At 44.7% G+C, this 19,028-nt stretch overlaps 1 protein-coding gene and 1 long non-coding RNA gene across 8 annotated transcripts in view; both read left to right on the plus strand.

Annotated features, from left to right (window-relative positions):
- The window catches only part of LOC142588230 (equilibrative nucleoside transporter 2-like), a 70,048-nt gene extending 62,458 nt beyond the window's left edge, over nt 1–7,590 (plus strand). For all 7 annotated transcript variants that reach the window (XM_075699789.1, XM_075699786.1, XM_075699785.1 and 4 more), the window contains 4 exons: nt 437–551; nt 670–755; nt 4,995–5,194; nt 7,221–7,590. In XM_075699789.1, the coding sequence (XP_075555904.1) occupies nt 437–551; nt 670–755; nt 4,995–5,194; nt 7,221–7,332 (513 nt within the window). In that variant the 3' untranslated portion in view covers nt 7,333–7,590. The remainder of the gene's footprint in view (nt 1–436; nt 552–669; nt 756–4,994; nt 5,195–7,220) is intronic.
- A 7,664-nt stretch (nt 7,591–15,254) lies between these two features.
- Nucleotides 15,255–18,553, plus strand: LOC142587226 (uncharacterized). The gene is made up of 3 exons (XR_012829403.1): nt 15,255–15,750; nt 17,548–17,757; nt 18,465–18,553. It is a non-coding gene; the product is annotated as an uncharacterized LOC142587226 (long non-coding RNA).
- Nucleotides 18,554–19,028: the final 475 nt, after the last annotated feature.

Genomic DNA, 19,028 nt, shown 5'->3' on the forward strand with positions numbered 1-19,028 from the left:
TCATCTCACGCTATTCGGAACGCACTTCGCAGGTATTTTTCCCCGTGTGCGACGACGCAACGGTTCAGATCAAATAAGGGTTATTTTCTCAAACGCTGACGGCAACAGTATGGCTAAACCACTTTCATACAATTTCGCAGGCATCTGGCTCCATATGCATGATGAATATATTGCGCTGATATTTCCAAGTAATTTTTTCAAAGACTGAAGGCAATGCGCAACGTTTAATGTGTTTTTAGTGTGCGCTGTAAGCAATAATTATGCAAGGGGCGTCAGCACGATATGGCTGATATATTTTCGCATAATATTAAAAAGAGAAACCGGTGACTTTTATCTACGCCGGCAAGATAAATGAAAAGACGCTGAATCAAACCATGGCTTCAATTTAACGTCCTTCTGCAACGTTATGGAAAAGTGCAATACACGTTTCTTTCAGGGTTGGATGTACTTCGTGTCTATCGTCCTTATCTTCTGGGTGACGCTGTCAATATTCCCAGCCATAATGGTCTTGGTAGTGTCTACGCGCGCCGACAGTGGAGCAGCCATTGCAAGTAAGAACTTTCACTTAAGTAATGGAAACTTTTTCTGGTAGCGTCGCTGCGCGTATGCAAGTATACTCATCTGCCGCAGCCTCCTGAAAGAGGAATAACTGCTTTATTTTTGTGCCAGATAAGTTCTTCCTCCCTATCGCTGGGTTCCTGGTGTTCAACGTTGGAGATCTGGTGGGCAGGATCATTTCCAGCTACGTCCCGTTGGTAAGATGCGGTGAAACGTTATTTCCGCAAATTTTTTATTATTATTTATTCGCGACAGCTGGCTATTCCTATACAAAAATAAACCTAGGAACGGTGGCAAAAGGCGATACACCACCTTGCTAATACCCGCCATTCCTGCACAAAAATGAAGATGGCCGATGGACATTTCGCAGCGATGTCAGCTGCTGAGAATTGAAAATTACAGCTGATTAAACTTCAGCGCACAAACCTGATGCAATGCAAAATAAATCAACTATATACTTACACAGAAGCAAGACCATAAAGTAAAGATTGTGCTGAATAAAAAAAAAACATGTAACCAAATCATCTTACAAATTATAGCACTCTTAGCTAGGTACGGTGTCGAGTACACTTCTTAAACCTTCTTCTACACTTCTTCTAAATGTGGAGTGGAGTTTATGTGCGCGAGCTCAAGAAATACAAAACGACAATTTAACGTCGAAGTAATTTTAAACGTGAGCTTTTACTTTACCATAATCTGCCCGTGGTCTGTCAGGTTGATAACTGATATGAAAGTCGAAAGTTGTAAGTATTGTGCACGATCATATGCAATTAGCTAGCTTCTTTTTACACGTCTGATGTACATTCAAGAAATGGTATTTTTGGACTAAATCTCTGGAACTTTTTACTAGAAGTCAAGTTTTCAGCCTCGCAGTGTACGCTCCTGTCTGCAGTCTTTGAATGAGCAAACGGTTAGTCGCACAAGGGGTTCCCCAAGCAAGTAGTCCATATACTATATGCTAGATAAACTAGGAAGTGATATAGCTGTATTTTCGGCTTCGGCACTGCGCTGCAAAGCCAGAGCGCACGGGCTCAAATACCGGACGCGGCGGCCGCATTTCGATGGGTACGAAACACAAAAACACCCGTGTAACGTGTATTGGGTACACGTTAAAGAACGCCAGGTGGCCGAAATTAATTCGGAGTCTCTCACTTCGGCGTGCCTCACAACGAGATCGTTATTTAAGCACGTAAGTTCCCAGAATTTACTTTTTCAGCTGAACTTTCTCTGAAGGCTATTATAAAGGTCAAATACTTACAAAGGCAAAAATTGGGTGGTCAACGTCGCACGACCTACAAGCTGTAAGAAGTTGGAAGGCGTTTGATGAATGCGGACGACAGTGCTGCTAGCGGACCATGCAAGAAACTTACAAAAAAACTTGCGAATACGTGAGGCAATGAAGCTACAGATCTAGGCCCAACGTTTAGCACAAAGAAAGCAAAAATTATGCTGTTTATTGAAAAGACGAGTAACAAACGTGGAATCAATTCAACAGCAAGTTACACTCATAGTCAAGTCATGCCCATCTTGGCCGGGTTGGAAGTTATCCAGAGGTCGGTGGGCCAATTGGCATTGGATGCCCACGGTAGAACCACAAATGAGGCAGTGCGAAGTGAAATGGGTAGGACGTCTCTTGAAGTCGTATAAGCGCCAGAGCAAAATTAGTTTTAAATAAAGTCTGAGGGACATGGATGAAAAGAAATGTAAATGTCTGTACCTTAAAAACGGGAACGCGGAATTGAGGTAGAAGTCAGGAAAGTTGGCAACCAAGTGCAGGGTAATTTAAAGTGTAAATAGACGACCAGGAGTCATCGAAAGGAAAGTGAGAGAAACAGACGATAAATTGGATGCAAGGGATATGGTATCTATAAAGCTGAGCATGGAAATTTACAGATCGGGCAAGAAAGTAATCAGGAGGGGAAATCAGTAAGATAGCAAATGGCAGTGTCTTGCTATTTGAGGCCATGGTGCTGGGGGCCTCAGGACAAGAACATGCCGGACCAAATATTCGCAACGGGATGAGGCGTGTATCTGCTGCAGCAAAAGTCCGAAACGACTCTGTAAATCGTAATGGAATGCCAGGACATTCACTCAGCAAAACTTGTATGGAACGCCCGCCTTCCGGAAGCGACTTACACTTCATTGTGCAGAAAGGAGGTGAGGCGTGCAGACGTGACACAAGAGTAGAGAAGTGGACAACATCAACGCCGACTATCAACTGAAGGGAGCACTGAGGCGAAAAAATGAAAGAAGACACAAAACTCATCTGCGCAAGCTCAGGAATTCCTGAGCTTGCGCAGATGAGTTTTGTGTCTTCTTTCTTTTTTCCCCTCAGTGCTCCCTTCAGTTGATAGTCGGCGTTGATGTTGTCCACTTCTCTACTCTTGTGTCCTGTCTGCACGCCTCACCTCTTTTTTGCATAATGAATCCTTACCAACTAGCTCAGCTTTCTGTCGTTCTAACCGACTTACACTGGTCAGCAGCCGAGACAAGAAGAGATTTTTAGCGTATTGGTGGTGAAAAAAAAAATGCAGGTAATATATTGACACAACCGAAGTCGTTACAGGGATAGATAGGTAACTGTACGACATAGATGTGGAGGTTTTGATGAAAAGAGGAGATATAGGAAAGGTGATATAGGAAAAGTGCTAGTCTGATAAGCATCTACATAATACCTGATTAGCTCAAGAAGGATGGGCAACTAATTGTCGCCGATCTGTTTCAATGGGGATGCCTATAGAAATCATCATCATCATCATCATCATCATCATCATCATCATCATCATCATCATCGTCGATTGGCGCATGCTACTACTACCTCACTGCCTGCAGCCCCACACTTTCGTCTCCGCAGTCCCATCACCGCAACCACCTCCGACCGCAGTAACTAACCAGCCGGACACGACAAAGAAAACTTGATGATTGTATTGCGCTTAGTGTTACACTGACGGAAGGACTATACAACGAACACGAAAGAAAAAAAAAATCTACGTACGTGGCGCAACGTCCACTTTTTGTTCTTTCACGTTCTTTCTGTAGTCCTTACGCCAGTGCAATACTAAGCGCAATACAATCGCGAACGGCCACCAACTAGCCCCTTTCGTTGCTTCATTAAAGAAAACTTCGCTTTAAAGTAGCCTCATCAGCAAATCCAGTGACGCAGAAACACAACCTCCGCAGTAACTCAGCCCAACGAGCGACCACCGCGTCGAAATCCTCCAACGTCACACGGAAGACTTTAAAATAAAGTGACGAGTGTTTCGATCAGACCGGTGACAGGAGTGAGTTTTCTTGACAGTGTACCGTGCATCGGTTGGCGTCTGAGCAAGACTACACGTTGAGTTGTCGGGCATCGAAAAAAAGCGTCTCGTCTCTTTATTTGTTTCTCTTTTATAGCTTCGTGCGAGAGGGTGCCGCACGCGCCGAAGTGGTGAGGGGAAATGAGGATGCGGCTTGTTATTATAGCGCTCCTGCTGCCGCGGTAGCCAAGCACGATACATGCAGTAGCAGCGTGCACACACCACCATAGTCCCTCCACAAGATTGGTGATGTGCAGGTACGAGTGGTAGTTGATTCAACCAGCCGGGCTTTATGACCGAAGCCGTATATAAATAACCTCGACTGCGCGAAATTATTACATCGCGTTATGTCAACATCATTCTAACTGAAATGCGATGCATTCCAATGTGACTAAAATGCAAAAGTGTTTACCTGACCGATGTGAAGTCCTGGCTGTGGAGGAAAGCCGCCGCGACACACACCCGCCGTGGCGGCTTAGTGGATGCACGGTGCTGCGCTGCTAAGCACGAGGTCGCGGGTGCGATACCCGGACGTGGCGGCCGCATTTCGATGCGGGCGAAATGCAAGAACGCTCGTGCACCGTGCATTGGGTGCACGTTGGAGAACCCTGTGTGGTCGAAATAAGCCGGATTCGCCCACTGTACACAGAGTGCCTCATAATCACGTTGGGGTTTTGCCACGTAAAACCCTAGAATTTAAAGTACGATGCGGCAACAGCACATGCTTAGGAATGTTTAAGCGTATGGTGACAGACACAGAAAAGCAACCGGACACACACAAGCTGAGTGGTTGAGCACGCTTTTATGATGTCATAGTAAAAAAAAAACGCGTATATCTTTAATGTGGTATAGCGCACATACGGCCTTTATACTCACTACAACGGGATTGTGATATCCACGCGGAGAATTGGGTGCACCTGTCTAGAACAGAGTCATCTGTTGAATAAGCTAACGCTCGGTGTCGGTCCACTTGCTTGTTCGCGTCCTGTCACTGCGCTTAACTATAAACGATCCCGAGTGTGCCTTACCAACAAGGCCGGACCTAAATGTGGTCGTCATGCACCACATGCTTGGCGCCGCCCATTCTCGAGCGAGTCGCTTTCTGTCGACTGAACGCGGATCTGTACGCACCCGCAGCGAGCAGTGTGGAGGAAGACCATGCTCGCCCTCTGCCTGTGCCGGGTGGTGTTCATTCCGCTCTTCCTGCTCTGCAACGCCTACCCCCGTTACAACCTGCCCGTGCTGTTCGAGAGCGACACTGCTTTCATCATCCTCATGGTGCTGTTCTCTGTATCCAACGGCTACCTAGTCACGCCGGCTCTCACACATGCGTCGAAGTAAGTACTTCGCTTCGCGGTCGTAGATGAGAACAAGGGGACACTAGAGGAACAAAGACAGGAAAAGAAACAGTTTATACTAATAAACTATCCGTCGTAAACTTTATCATCGGTGATACGTTGGTAATCGGTTCATTATTAGTAAATCAAAGTCCCAGTTCCATTATTTTATTACGCGCCGTAGCCCCATAGAGACTGAACGTCAGTGTGACATCCCCGATGTCAAAGTATCTTTTCGTATTTGAACCGTTGTGGCTGAATAAATGCTCTTGAAACTCGCTAACGACAGTCTTTGCCTGTTTTAGATGACATTGTAATCTATCTTTGCCGGTCAAAAACTGAACGAGGCTTAAGCAGACGGCGTCGAAATCCAGCACGTCACGGCGAACTGTGTCAGGAAATTCACGACAGCGGCGCTTACCGTCATTTCTATTTGAATATATATATATATATATATATATATATATATATATATATATATATATATATATATATATATATATATATATATATATATATATATATATATATATATATAAAGCTTCGTTAGACAGGAGAAAGGCGACCGAGTTGAGAGAACTGGTTCAGCGGTGCGACTGTCGTACCAAAGTTATTTCATTGTAGTCCAACTTTGGGAAGTTGGAAGTGACTCAAATACGAATTGTGGCGCGGACGCGTGAAGTGACAAAGTGACCTCATGTTACAAGGGAGGAATGGTCAAAGCGGTAGCAAAGTACAAGAGGTAAAACTGGAAGGTCATATAGGTGAGTCAATTGAGAGGCCAGATTGAAATGACTTTCTCTGGTGGCACGAGAAGACTAATCAGGCAGCACATCAAGGAATGAGGAAGCAGTGGGCATCGGAGCAAGGGAGGGGCAAGACCCCACATGCATACACAGAAATGGCAAGGAAAAATCGTTTCCTTTCTTTCTTTTTTTGCAGTGGTGGTGATATTTGTGGTGATTGACACCAGGAAGTGCATAGCGGTGCTCGCAAAAAAAAAATTTAGAAAATCGTAATCGTTCTCTTAAATAACGACGCCGACATTGGGCAACGAATACCCTGGAGTTCATTGTTCCGAAAGAAATTCCAGGCACGATGCCTGTGGCATTTCACTCATCCACTCAGGCACCGTGTCCACGTTTGTAGACTCGAATCGTTTTCGCCAGTTCTAACCAGTGGTGGCGAAGAGATAAGCAGCGTACATTGAGCTTCGGGTGAATTGAACGCCGTATACGTACTCGATGTGTGTGCTAATTAATATATGCTGCGTATTGCTACAGACGACCACTTTGCTAAAGGTATTCCCAAGTTTCACTGGACGTTCGGCGTGCTGCGGTGTGGCAGTAATGCAAAATGAACAGATTTTCCTTTCTCGTAATGCATGCAGTGTCAATGATTAAGTCGTGCCTGTACTTCAAGCCTGTGATTTCATTCTTCTTTTTTTATTTGTGTGCAAACACGCTACATTACTGACTGCACAATAAATATATATTTAATTACTTTCTAATTGTGACGAATCATCCCGGCCACGGCGGCCGCATTTCGATGGGGGCGAAATGCGAAAACACCCGTGTGCTTAGATTTAGGTGCACGTTAAAGAACCCCAGGTGGTCGAAATTTCCGGAGTCCTCCACTACGGCGTGCCTCATAATCAGAAAGTGGTTTTGGCACGTAAAACCCCAAATATTATTAATTGTGACGAATCACGAGAAAACTATACAGTGTACCATCCTAACACATAGTCTTTCTTGCAACGGAGTGTCGAGTGCCCCGGAATGAAGATGTATAAATTTGACTCATCTATATGAAGTCCGTCATAACTGGGGCCTGAAGTATGCCTAAAATCGGCCCTTAGACTAGCTGATGCCCTCTTAGTCTGCAGAGTTAGTCAAGGGTATTGGGACGAGATTTGGGTATACAACGACGTGTTCTCACTCTGTAAAAAACATTTAGAACATGGATTTTTACGTGCTTCCAGCATATTACATTGTTCTCATTCTCATTATCCCCTTTTCTTTTCAAGGTCCACATCGCCAGAAAATCAGGAAATGGCCGGCTCCATGGCTGCCGTCTTTCTAGGACTCGGTCTACTTTTAGGATCCCTATCCTCCTATGGCACTGTGAAGCTCCTTTAGGCTCAGCCCGTAAGAAAGCAAGTGGACAAGTGACGAAGAAGTGCGAGTCGAAAGACTTTTCCACAGCAGCTGTTCCAGGCCAGCGGAAATGCAGCAAAGAGTGAAAGCGAGACTACGATTAATTTAATCACATGAGCATTCAAACACGAACCTTATACTCACTTGTACGTAGTTTTATACGCAAGGTGAGATATGAAAATGCGATGCTGAATGTGGCACATTTTTTATGCAGAATACATTTTAGTGCTTTTAAACATACTTCGTGTTTTCTTCAGCAGTGTTCCGCTTTACAATTGCAAGGTCAAGTGCTGTTGCTCGCATCAATGGGCGAATTTTTCGCGGGCGGTTGCCCTCGTCCTACAAGACACGAGATGTACACCCGGCCACAAAATATTACGGACCATGAAATCTGAGAAAAAGCTGAATATCTCCGTAACCTCACAACGCGCAGCCTGATATTTACATATCGGACGTCGACTACAATATGCTAACAACATTGTCGTGTACACTTTTACTCGATAGTGCCACAGCATGCTCTGAAATTAAACGTTTTATGAGATAACGTGGTCCGTAAACTTTTGTGACCGGGTGTACTTCATCAAACCGCGCCTATTGTGTAAACAACTCGTCCAAACCACAGTGCGTCTGCGTTGTTTGCCTCACTTATGAACCAGACAACTTGCAGTCACTCGGGTTCTCCGACGCTGAACATAACTTCATGCTTCATGTTTTTTCACGTATTCCGCACAACCGCACAGCTATACCAATAACTTAAGCCGCGATGGGCTGTCGGTAATCGATGCGGCCACCGCTTTTACTGATACGGCTGCTGAACAAAAGCAAAAAAAAATTGCTGTTAGGTATGGCCGCCATCTTACAGCGAAGCTTTTACTACGAAGATTTGATGCTGCTACAACACCCGCGCAAAACATCAACAGCACATCAATAAAAAATGTATATCGAGCAATGAAATTCGCAGGGTACGTTAGCCATGTCACGGGTGCATGCGGGCAATGTCGTAAGTGTAAAGAGTAATTCGAGATGAATTGGGGAATTACTTAATGCCTGCTAGTTGCAAGTAGTGCACGTTGTTTGTCGAGTTAATGGCCGTTCGGGTGACAGTAGTAGTAGTAGTAGTAGTAGTAGTAGTAGTAGTAGTAGTAGTGCAGGTAGTGGCGGTGGGAGCAGTACTTGTTGTAACGGAGATGCTTGCCTATAGACATTTAGCGCAGCAATACAGTAGAGTGTCTACACGCGTCAGTCAAAGCTATAGACGAGCGACGTTGATACATTAAATCATACCGCATACTCACCAGGAGGAGTAACCTCACACCGTCACATGTAATGACCATAGAAGTTATAACTAATTATAACTTATAAAATTTGGGCGAAATTCAACAAATTAAAGATATTCTATGAGGACTTCGAATGACATTTGACAAATAATTATTAAAAGGACGTGTTTTCAATAAAATCTCTGCGGAGATGGCCTCGCGCGTTATAGCATCCGCCTCGACTGCGGGTGCATGGTCGTGGGTTCGACACTCACTGCCGCCGGGCACCCACCGGTTTTTCAGAAATGGGCGCCAGCGACCCCCAGCCTGACGCTCGGCTTTCTTCAGGGGTGAAATCGTTGGGTAAGGAGCCCGCCCTTGCAAGAAGAAGAAAAAAAAGAGAGAATTACGGCAGAACTCACCTCACAATGACTGTCGACGTTAATGCTAATAGGAATCGAGCAACGTAGCGACAAACCATATCCATAGAGTCAAGTTTAATATGTTTAGTGGTAATTCTGATACTTTCCGTATATGGTGTCACACATGCTCCGGTATCGTCTCACTTTGCTATGGCACTCGCTTGCCAAGGTCGCCTGTAGGCATCGAGGCATGACGACGACTGTAGATGCCGACGCAGTGACGATAGAATGACGGCGAAGGAATGATAGCGATTGGCCGAACGACAAAAGCGTATAACGACGCCGCCATGAGGAGAATGAGATGTCGACTCTTAAATTATGACGACGGTATATATAAGAATGGGCTGGGGTGCGTTTGGCAGGCATTCTCAGATCATGAACAGCAGGTTGCCATTATCCTTCAAAAGAAAAGTGTATAACAGCTGTGTCTTACCAGTACTCACCTACGGGGCAGGAACCTGGAGGCTTACGAAAAGAGTCCTAAATTGAGGACGACGCAACGAGCTATGGAAAGAAGAATAATAGGTGTAACGTTAAGGGGGATAAGAAGAGAGCAGATTGGGTGAGGGAACAAACGCGAGTTAATGACATCTTAGTTGAAATCAAGAAAAAGAAATGGGGGGGGGGGGGCATGGGCAGGACATGTGATGAGGAGGGAAGATAACCGATGGTCATTAAGGGTTACGGACTGGATTCCAAGGGAAGGGAAGCGTAGGAGGGGGCGGCAGAAAGTTAAGTGGGCGGATGAGATTAAGAAGTTTGCAGGGACAACATGGCCACAATTAGTACATGGCCGGGGTAGTTGGAGAAGCATGGGAGATACCTTTGCGCTGCAAGCATAACCAGGATGATGACGATGATGATGATGATGATGATGATGTCACACCCAGTACAGGCGCAATGGAGAAGAATCCAGCAATAAAACTGCATACAAACTTCTACAAACTTCTATAACTACTACAAACTTCAAACAAACTTTTCAGAAAAAGATGGTTGCTGTATGACTACCTTTATAAAAATGATAAATACAGTGTTGGCGAAGAAAGATCAGAATTTTTGGGAAAAGAAAAAGAAGTGCGCTGAAGGACATGCATGACTGAAAAGCTTGCATTACTAATTTGGTGTCTACATTGCTCCCACAGCATTTGTCGTCGTTCACTTCAGATAATACTGCGATATATATATGTATATATATATATATATATATATATATATATATATATAGCAGACGGAGAACACTCACGAGAGCAGTGACATTCAGTTGTTGCGAAATATTTGGTTAGTTTCGAACATTCGAAAGTTCCGAATAGTTCCTTTTAGAATACGAATGCAAATAGCTTAAGTATGTATTGTATTCGACTCGTATTTGTGATTTCGAATATGCGCCCACACCTACTATACATGTGCAGTGTAAAAAGAGCGCAGATACCATAAGGCATATTTTGTTGGAATGTCGCGCCCAGAGGTGATCGAGGACGTGGTTACTCTGCCCGAGGCCTTGGACATTTAGGACGACGAGAAAACGCTTAATGAATCTAGCGACATGACCGGTATGGCCCCCTACCCTTGGTTCTACTATTGTGTACGCATCTACGAGGAAGACCGCTACAACACATGTGCGTGCACAACGAAGAAATTTAGGCGTCATTGGCAGCTGATTTGCTGCTTCAAAACAAACACCGCGGTGACAGAGAGAGAGAGAGAGAGAGAGAGAGAGAGAGAGCGTAAACATTTTGATTAGGTAAATGCAGCTTTGGAGAGGGTGCGATGTTGCCATGCCCTGCGCAAACGTCGCCATGGCGTGCTCCGCCCACAGCGTGCCGATGTCAGAAGTATAGTTGCTATGTTTCAGGAATCGCTCGACTTGTATACGCTGCTTGTTTCAGCGCATCAGTGGGTGCAATGGCTGGCGAACACGTTGCAGTCGATGAAGACGTGATGACGTAATCTTAACTGGTGACCTTTTCCTAACCCGCTATGGCGGAAAGGACGCGACTGTCAACAAATGCAACAGTGATGGATATGCTGTAAACGAATCCAGTATCTTGAGGTCAAGGGAGACGACGGCGGCATTCGACGATCAGAAGCTTTACTTTGCGTATAGCTGATGCGTTTCGCCACAGAGCATGCTGTGAACGTCGTTGTTAACGGCTGGCTGCAGTACCCACATTCTGCCGGACAAAAAGTGCACAAAAAAATCGCGACATACTTCACTAAGTCTCCCCTGAATTCATGTTAAACAAAGGTTAATAAATAATAAGAACGAAAATAAACCACAAATGTTAATAAAGGAAGGATGCCAGGTTACTGCATACAAGAAAGAGAACACTGTTAAGAAAACGTATAAATATTAATGCAATGCTGTATAAGGCTGAACTTGCTTAGCCTGATCTGTGAGCGTTGCGACCGTTACAACAAGGTGACTTGTACGACAAAGGATTTTGAGGTTCCTGAGAACTTCGTTAATAAGGAGTTTGTATTTTTCGAACAGCTCCCGGAAGTGTTCGTGCGAGTATGATTTTTCTTTGAGTGTATAGGGCGCTTTACGAAAACTTTTCGTTGAGTACGCGTACTAAGAAAACTTTCTTTCTTTCCTTCCTTCTTTCTTTCTTTCTTTTCTTTTTTTTTTAAATGTAGGCAGTTGCTGTACGCTCTAAGAAAAGTTTGCACTATTCGGGGCTTGTCTTGTTCCACAAGACTAGCAGTCATCTCTCTCGGTCGCCTTTCCTTCCTTTAACGCTGCGCGCCCGGTATACATCCAAGCCATGAACGATATGCGAGTCATCAGTGTAACATTACATTCTTGACAGGAGAGAGAGCGCGCATAATTTTCAAGGAAACGCAAACATTATTGATGGCGACGGCGTATAGTCGCCGTCTGCCTTACTTGCATTTCCTCTCTTGAAAGCATTGCGTTCGCTACTTTCCTGTCAAGAATGAGATGTTACGCTGATGACGCGCATGTCGTTCATGACCTGGGTTCACCGGGGGTGCGGCGTTAAAGAAAGGAAAGGCGCACAAGGGAGATGACTACTAGTGTTGTGGGACAAGATAAGCCCCGAATGGTGCAAACTCTTTAAGAGTCTATAGTTATTGTGTTGTTTTACACTCAGTTTACACCCTTCGGCTTGCCCCTTCTGCCACACAAAAATAATCGTCATCTGCCTTGATGCGTTTCCTTTCTTTATCGCTGCGAGCCCAGAACTTTCCAGTAACGAATGGCACGCGCGTTATCAGCATAGAACAGTTTACACCCTTTGGAGTGCCCCTTCTGATAACGCGCGTGCCGTTCGTCACGGGAAAGTTCCGGGCTTGCAGCGATAAAGAAAGGAAACGCATCAAGGCAGATGACGATTATTTTTGTGTGGCAGAAGGGTGTTACGTTTCGCCTACGACGCGCGGTATAGCCGGCGCGGATGCAACGGACGCCGGGGCTTCGTTCAAAGCGCCGGACATTTTGGCCCGTTCAGCGCCGCCGATACGCCTCCCCGCCAAGCGCGTCCAGGCATGTTTTAATGCCACGTGTCTTCGTGTGCGCGCGTGTGTGTGTGTGCATGTTGGTGCCCACGCTTGTCAAAGCGCGGCAGCCGGGGAGAGGAGCTCCCCCAACTGTGAAGCGAGGAGGTCTGACCGGCGCCGGCCCGGCGGATGCGTCACCTACTCGTCTCAACGTGCCCGAGCGGCGCCGTCACGTGCGCCTCTATCGAGGCGTTCCTTCTTGCCCTCAACTGCGAGAGTATAAAAGCAGCTGCCCCCGGACGCCAAGAGGCTCCGAATTCTTCCGTCGAGTAACGTGCTCCCCCGTCTCTCCAATTCGGTCGACCTGACCGGCCGCTCTTTTGCGATGCTAGAATAAACAAGTTGTTCTGTTAGCAGTCGACTCATGCTTTGCCAGGACCTTCGGATGCTTCCAGTTGTGCCCCAGGCCGCCAGGCCAACGCTACCCTTGGGGCTTGCGACCCATTTGCAACAACGGGCGTCAGCGCTGAGATTCCAACAAGGGGCAAGCCAAAGGGTGTAAACTGTTCTTAGAGTGTATACATGTATACGTATACACATTCTTAAAACAGTTGCACCTTTTAGGGTGTATATGTGTCCCACAACCGTAATCGTCATCTGCCTTGCTTGCGTTTCCTTTCCTTTCTTCGCTTGCTACTTTCCTGTCGAAAATGCTGTGTCACGCTGATAACGCATAAACCGTTCGTGACTTGGAAGTACCGGGCTCGCAGCGTTAAAGAAAGAAAATACGGGCAAGACAGATGACGATTATCGTTGCGTGACAACCCATACAAAAATGCTTCCTTACTTTCTTTAGAACTTTTATCAACTTCCTATCAACTTTAGTAACATCCTATTGACTTTTACTTTTTAGTAACGTTTGTCAAAAGAAAGTTGGTTGCTTCTTTTCTAACTTCAGTATGTAAAAAGAAAGTTACTAGAAAGTTAAGACACACTATTTTAACTTCTTAGAAACACCATTCAATAGGAAGTCAATAAAAATAATTATGTTCTTAAAGTACATAACCTAAGTTACAAAACATACATGAATATTATTAAATAAGGTTATAATTATTCAGTGAACATGGCTGGTGCAAGACAGTCTTGTTTCATGCACAGGTGTAAATTTCCTCAATTTTCAATCAACTTTCTAGTAACACTGGTTACTAGAAAGTTGTTAAAAATTATTTAGGGAAAAAATGAACAGATAACATAATCTCAGCTATAAATGGATATGCAAAGACTGGCTGCTTTAAAAAAAATGCTTTTTTGCACAGTAACTGTTTTCCTAATTTTTAATCAACTTCCTAGTAACAGATGATAGTAGAATGTTCATAGAAAAAAATTGCTTCTAATACCGGACGCTAAGAGGAAATATGGTCGCACCAATTCAACATGAGGGCACGTATTCTCGAAAACACGACAGCTAGCGCCATGGGAAGCGTGCATATGAGCGGTCATCATGAATTCGTGCTCAGTTGGTGTCAAAGAAGTCCGTAGGCCATGCACCATTGCAAGCAGACGGAGCTGCACGGACGGCGCGCTGATCGGCTCGTGTTCGCCAACCAAAGCGGGAGACACACGGTCCGATTCGGTGTCCGACCCGGCGTCCGACGCGCCGAAACGGCAGCCCGAATCGAGGTGTTTTGCCGTGCCGAAGTGCCGGATCGGACGTCCGGCGTGCGACAAACCGGGCAGATTTTCATCGTCCAACGGAGGCGGTGCTGGCTGGCCGGTTTCTCGCAGTTTTTTTTTTTTCTTTGCCTGCCGCAGTTTGTTTCCGACATGAAATATTTACCAGTTCAGTAAAATTATCTCGAACGTGAGCCTGTTATGCAAACCAGCGCCTAGTACAATAGCACTAAGCTACTGGCGAGATCGGGAGCCGCGACGCGAGGGCATTTCGCGGGCAGACATCACACACCGACCGTCTGAGCGAGGCCGCTCGCTTCGCTTGCACGTTTGCCCTTCGCAACGACTGCGTCGAGTAAACCATTTGTATTTAATTACGACCGACCTAATGTGTACAGTGTTAATTGTTTTGGCATAAATAAGCACTCCTCGACGAGCTCGGGCTGGATCGCAAGCGCTGTCGGCCGCAGTGTCCGCCTAGCTATGCCTACCGGCCCTATCGCTGGCTTTAGTGGAGCCGTCAGTGGACAACGCGCCGTCGTGAAGTGTTCTGTCACTCGATGGGGGATAATTTTATTGACAGTGTTCGCGCAAAGCGAAGCAGTGTTGTGCAGAGCTGTTTATATTGCGTTTCTCGATGTGGATATGAACGCAAGCTGAGGAGCTGGATGTGGGCGGAGCTTACGCGCCGCTCAATCTTTCGGATGCACGCCATGCGCACATGTGGAGCATGCAGCGCCGCACGTCGGATCAGACACCGAATCGTACCGCGTGTGTCTGTATAGCTCGCTCATGGTTCGGCTTAAGTCCCTGTATATTCTTTATAAATAAGGATGCCTACCTAGACACTGTAAACCCAACGATTGGGGCCTAAATGCCTGTCCGCCTCTCAGCTACGGCTTCCTTTGAGTGACAAAGTCCGATCTCGAAGGCCGTGCTTTTGCAAGCTGCATGCACCTGAAGAAATTGCGAATCTTGAAGGCAACATCGCCTTCGTTTTTATTATATATACATTTCCTTAAACTTCGTATCACAAAGTACAATATACACACTTTTGGACGCAAAAAATCTATTAAACGACCCTACGAAATGTTATTAGGAAAAAACACGCAATTTTTTTTATTTAAGATACATTTTTCTAAAAACCGCAGAGTGGCGCTACGGCAGTATTTGTTTGGTCGACACACCACGTTGGTTGTAGTGAATGCTCCTTGCATTTAGGTGGTATTTGAGTTATATTTTAGAAGTGCCTAGACAAAATGTGCTCCTTGTCGTGTGCAGTAACCATCCCAAACCCTCGGGACTCGTGTAACGCCATTAGTTCGCCGTGTGTTTCGAGCGATCCACCAGTGTCGACAGTGAGTGCCCTAGTACAGCGCCCGTCCGAGCTGCCTTTGTTCTGCCGAGCTGCCTGCCCGCGCTCTCGTGAAAAAGTCTGGTACTGGGCCTTCGAATCGTAGTGTATGGAAGACTGTTGAAGGTTGTGCTTTTGTGGAGCTGGAGTTCATCGCAAGTTCTACAGGGCTTGCGCCAGAGAAACGTCGGTGCCTCTGTACCTATTAGACGAAGGAGCGTTTGCCAAGTCTTGAAAGGTAAGCAAGTTTGGCGCTTGCGCGCATTCTTGAAGCTTATGATTTACGTAATGAGCGTTGTGTAACTAGCTAGAGCAAAGCGCTTTCCTATCGTATGTTAGCCATGTTGCTGTGCACATTTAGCAAGCAATTTCACGAAAGCTTCCTCTGATGTTACAGCGTACTTGCATTCTGCTACCCGCCTTGATTGCGATGCCTGAATGGGCACACAATTATGAAAACACATTGAAAGTTGTTGTTCGTTCGGTAGTTTCCTGGCAAGAAGTTATTCGCTATATAGGCATTCCCGCAAGTACAGTACATGTGTAATGTATACGTCGATGTATCATGGTCTTCTCGTGTTGACACGCGATTGCTATGTTTGACGCTTAAGCAGATAGAAGCTTGTATGAAGGTTTTTGTATGTATAAAGTTCGGTTTGGAGGTCCGCGTCGCGAGAACCTGTGTGTATTGTTTATGTTCTTGAGTGTCTTCGCGTATTTGTCTTCTATGTTACAGAGCGGATATAGGCCGATATTACAATAACGAGGTTTATTTTTAATCTAGACATTTCAATCAGACGCCGGCTTTTAAGAAACACAGACCAACCAAATCTTAATAACGAGATGTCAGCTCTTGCAATCGTAGGTTACGGCAGTGCGTAATAATTTAAAGACTGCGATTTTGTAGCGTTACTTACCCCTCGATTCTATATCACTCTTCTCGCCCACCGCTAACGGCCGGCAGTTGCAGTACGTAGCATGGGCCGGGGCGTCGGCCAGACTACTAACGAATAGCGAAAAGGAATAGCATCGCTACAAAATCGCGGTCTTTAAATTATTACGCAAATTTTGTGCACAATGAGATGTTATAAACACACCTTGCATGTACATAAAAAAAAGGTTTACAACAGAGGCAACATATATGCATGGGCACATATATGTGTCAATAAAATACTCGAGCCTCTTTCTGCCTACAGAAAAAGAAGTTATGTCTCTTCGAGGGCATGGCTGCTTGCACTAATGAACCTCCAAGCGAAGGTTTTCTCTAATCCCTATTTTTGATATCTAAATGCTTATGTGACATGTACAAACTGCTTGCATCAATTTCTCATAGGGATGAGCTTTCTAAAATTTAATTTTCAGTAATCATTGCAATAATTAACTCCTTTCACCTGTCTTCTAATGACTAAAGTTCTATGCTTCTACCTTGACAAACCTTTTATAAAATTAGTTTGATGAGGCCCAATATAAAGGGCTTTCTAAATTGAAGGTATCAGTACCTATTAAAGACTATGCTAACTATGAAAATGCTGCTTGTGTATGTGGTTTATTCACTCTGTCAGACAAAATTTTTACACCTAAGTGCAGTCAGTAAATTGAAAACTGCATGTCTGCAAGGGGAAGTCAGAATTGTATTTGAAGACAATTGCATCTTGTTTGATAGTTCTCGAGCACTTGTGTGTCACTAATCGAGCACAGCTTGGCCCAATACTCGATGAAGCTTGAAGCTTTCAATGTCTGCTAATCACTAAAACAGCACCAGATCTCACTCTGTGTCAAGGGGTGGCACACGTTTGCTTAGTTCTAGGCAGATGCATGTCTTTCTTTCGCATTGAAGTTCCGAGTACTTTCTAGTCTTACGTAAAAGTACACAGCTCAGTACAATGCATGTATGGTATACGTAAGGCTGCTTTGTTCTTTAAACCGAATCAACAAGAGCAGCTACTTCTGTTTTTGCAAACCTTACCCCATTTCCTAACCATTCCTTGATCATATGTGTATAAAATGAATCTGTGCTTGTTGTATTGTTTCACAGGTAGACATCGGTGGCGGTGTATATGTTGAAAAGGGCCTGCTGAAGAGGCTGTGCCTGGATGCTAACAACTCAGGCTTTCACTTCACGGACCGCCTCCTTAAAGCCCCTTTTTCAATAGCAGACATTGAAGGGAGGTCCTTCTTTGGGCGGCTGTCAAATGCCTTCCACAGAAGCATCCGTTGGATTCCAAGAAGGTCAACACCATACTAGGTGTGTGTGTCACAAAGAAGCATCTTAATATTCTTTGTGCAGTTTTCAACAAAACTCCTTTCATGGCAATTTCAGTGCTATCTTAGGGTATACTCCTTTATTTCCTGCTAAAATAGCTAAATATCCTGTCTTGTGGAAAGCTAACATGTTTGGTAACAAGCTCGCTTCGACAATGTCTGCCTGTACAGCAAAGGCATTTTCTAATCTTGCTGTAGAACGTCCCTAATGCCTGTTCAACTGCTTACATGTTGCTTGTATCATTTCGTGGTTCTTAAGTGCAACACAAAAGTCAACTCTTCTATGTACCTGTGCCCAAGCAAAGCTGCAGCACAGTTCTGACTGGCACCTTGCCTTTCCTAAGATAATTCACACATGAAACTTCCATGTACTGGTCACAATACGAATATCGAAGTTCATTAAACTGAAGTTGATTTAAAGCTTTTGTTTGTAGATGACAATTGGTATGATAGAGCTTGTCTCATGCATCTGTTGGTGTTACGCACATCCATCACGCTCCCAGCTCTAATGCACTAATTCAGTCATTTCATGCATTTTAGGACTTTGCACAAAACAGGTGGAGATGTTTAGAGCTCACAGGGTTGAAAACTTGTGTCTTGTGCACTTCCTTCTTAAGAAACAGATGCATGGTGTGTTGCAATGTCACTGCAGCAAAACTAATATATTGCCTTTTTTCTTCTCTTTTCTAGACTACACAACGCAACATTTCAGCCTACTTTCAGGGCAGCTGGAGAACTCGTCCTCATTACTAGCCCGGGGATATTAAATGGATGTATTAAAGCACAAATGTAAACCTGTCTTCTTCTGTTGCATGTCACACCTAGACACTTGGAAATCACTATTCGCCACAGACAGATAGTTGACAGGATGTTACTAGCAAGTCGTTAGGATATATAAAGGTGGTTAATAAATAGTCGCTGCACAGTTTTTAGGAAGTAAATAAAAATTTTATTCAGAGATAATGAAAGCTTATTTTTGCAATATATAATTGCAAAAGTAATTACCTCTGAATAAAATTTTTATGTACTTCCTAAAAACTGTGAAGCACTGTTTATTAACCACCATTATACATCCTAACGACTTCCTAGTAACATCCTGTCAACTATTTGTCTGTGGCGAATAGTCGACAGGATGTTACTAGCATGTTGTTAGGATGTATAAAGGTAGTCAATAAATAGTCGCTTCACAGTTGACACTTTCTACCGACATAAGATAATAAGCAGTCGGTAAGAATTCTATCGACATTTTATATC

Source organism: Dermacentor variabilis, chromosome 7 (genome assembly GCF_050947875.1).
Source record: "Dermacentor variabilis isolate Ectoservices chromosome 7, ASM5094787v1, whole genome shotgun sequence".
Classification (NCBI taxonomy): Eukaryota; Metazoa; Arthropoda; class Arachnida; order Ixodida; family Ixodidae; genus Dermacentor; species Dermacentor variabilis.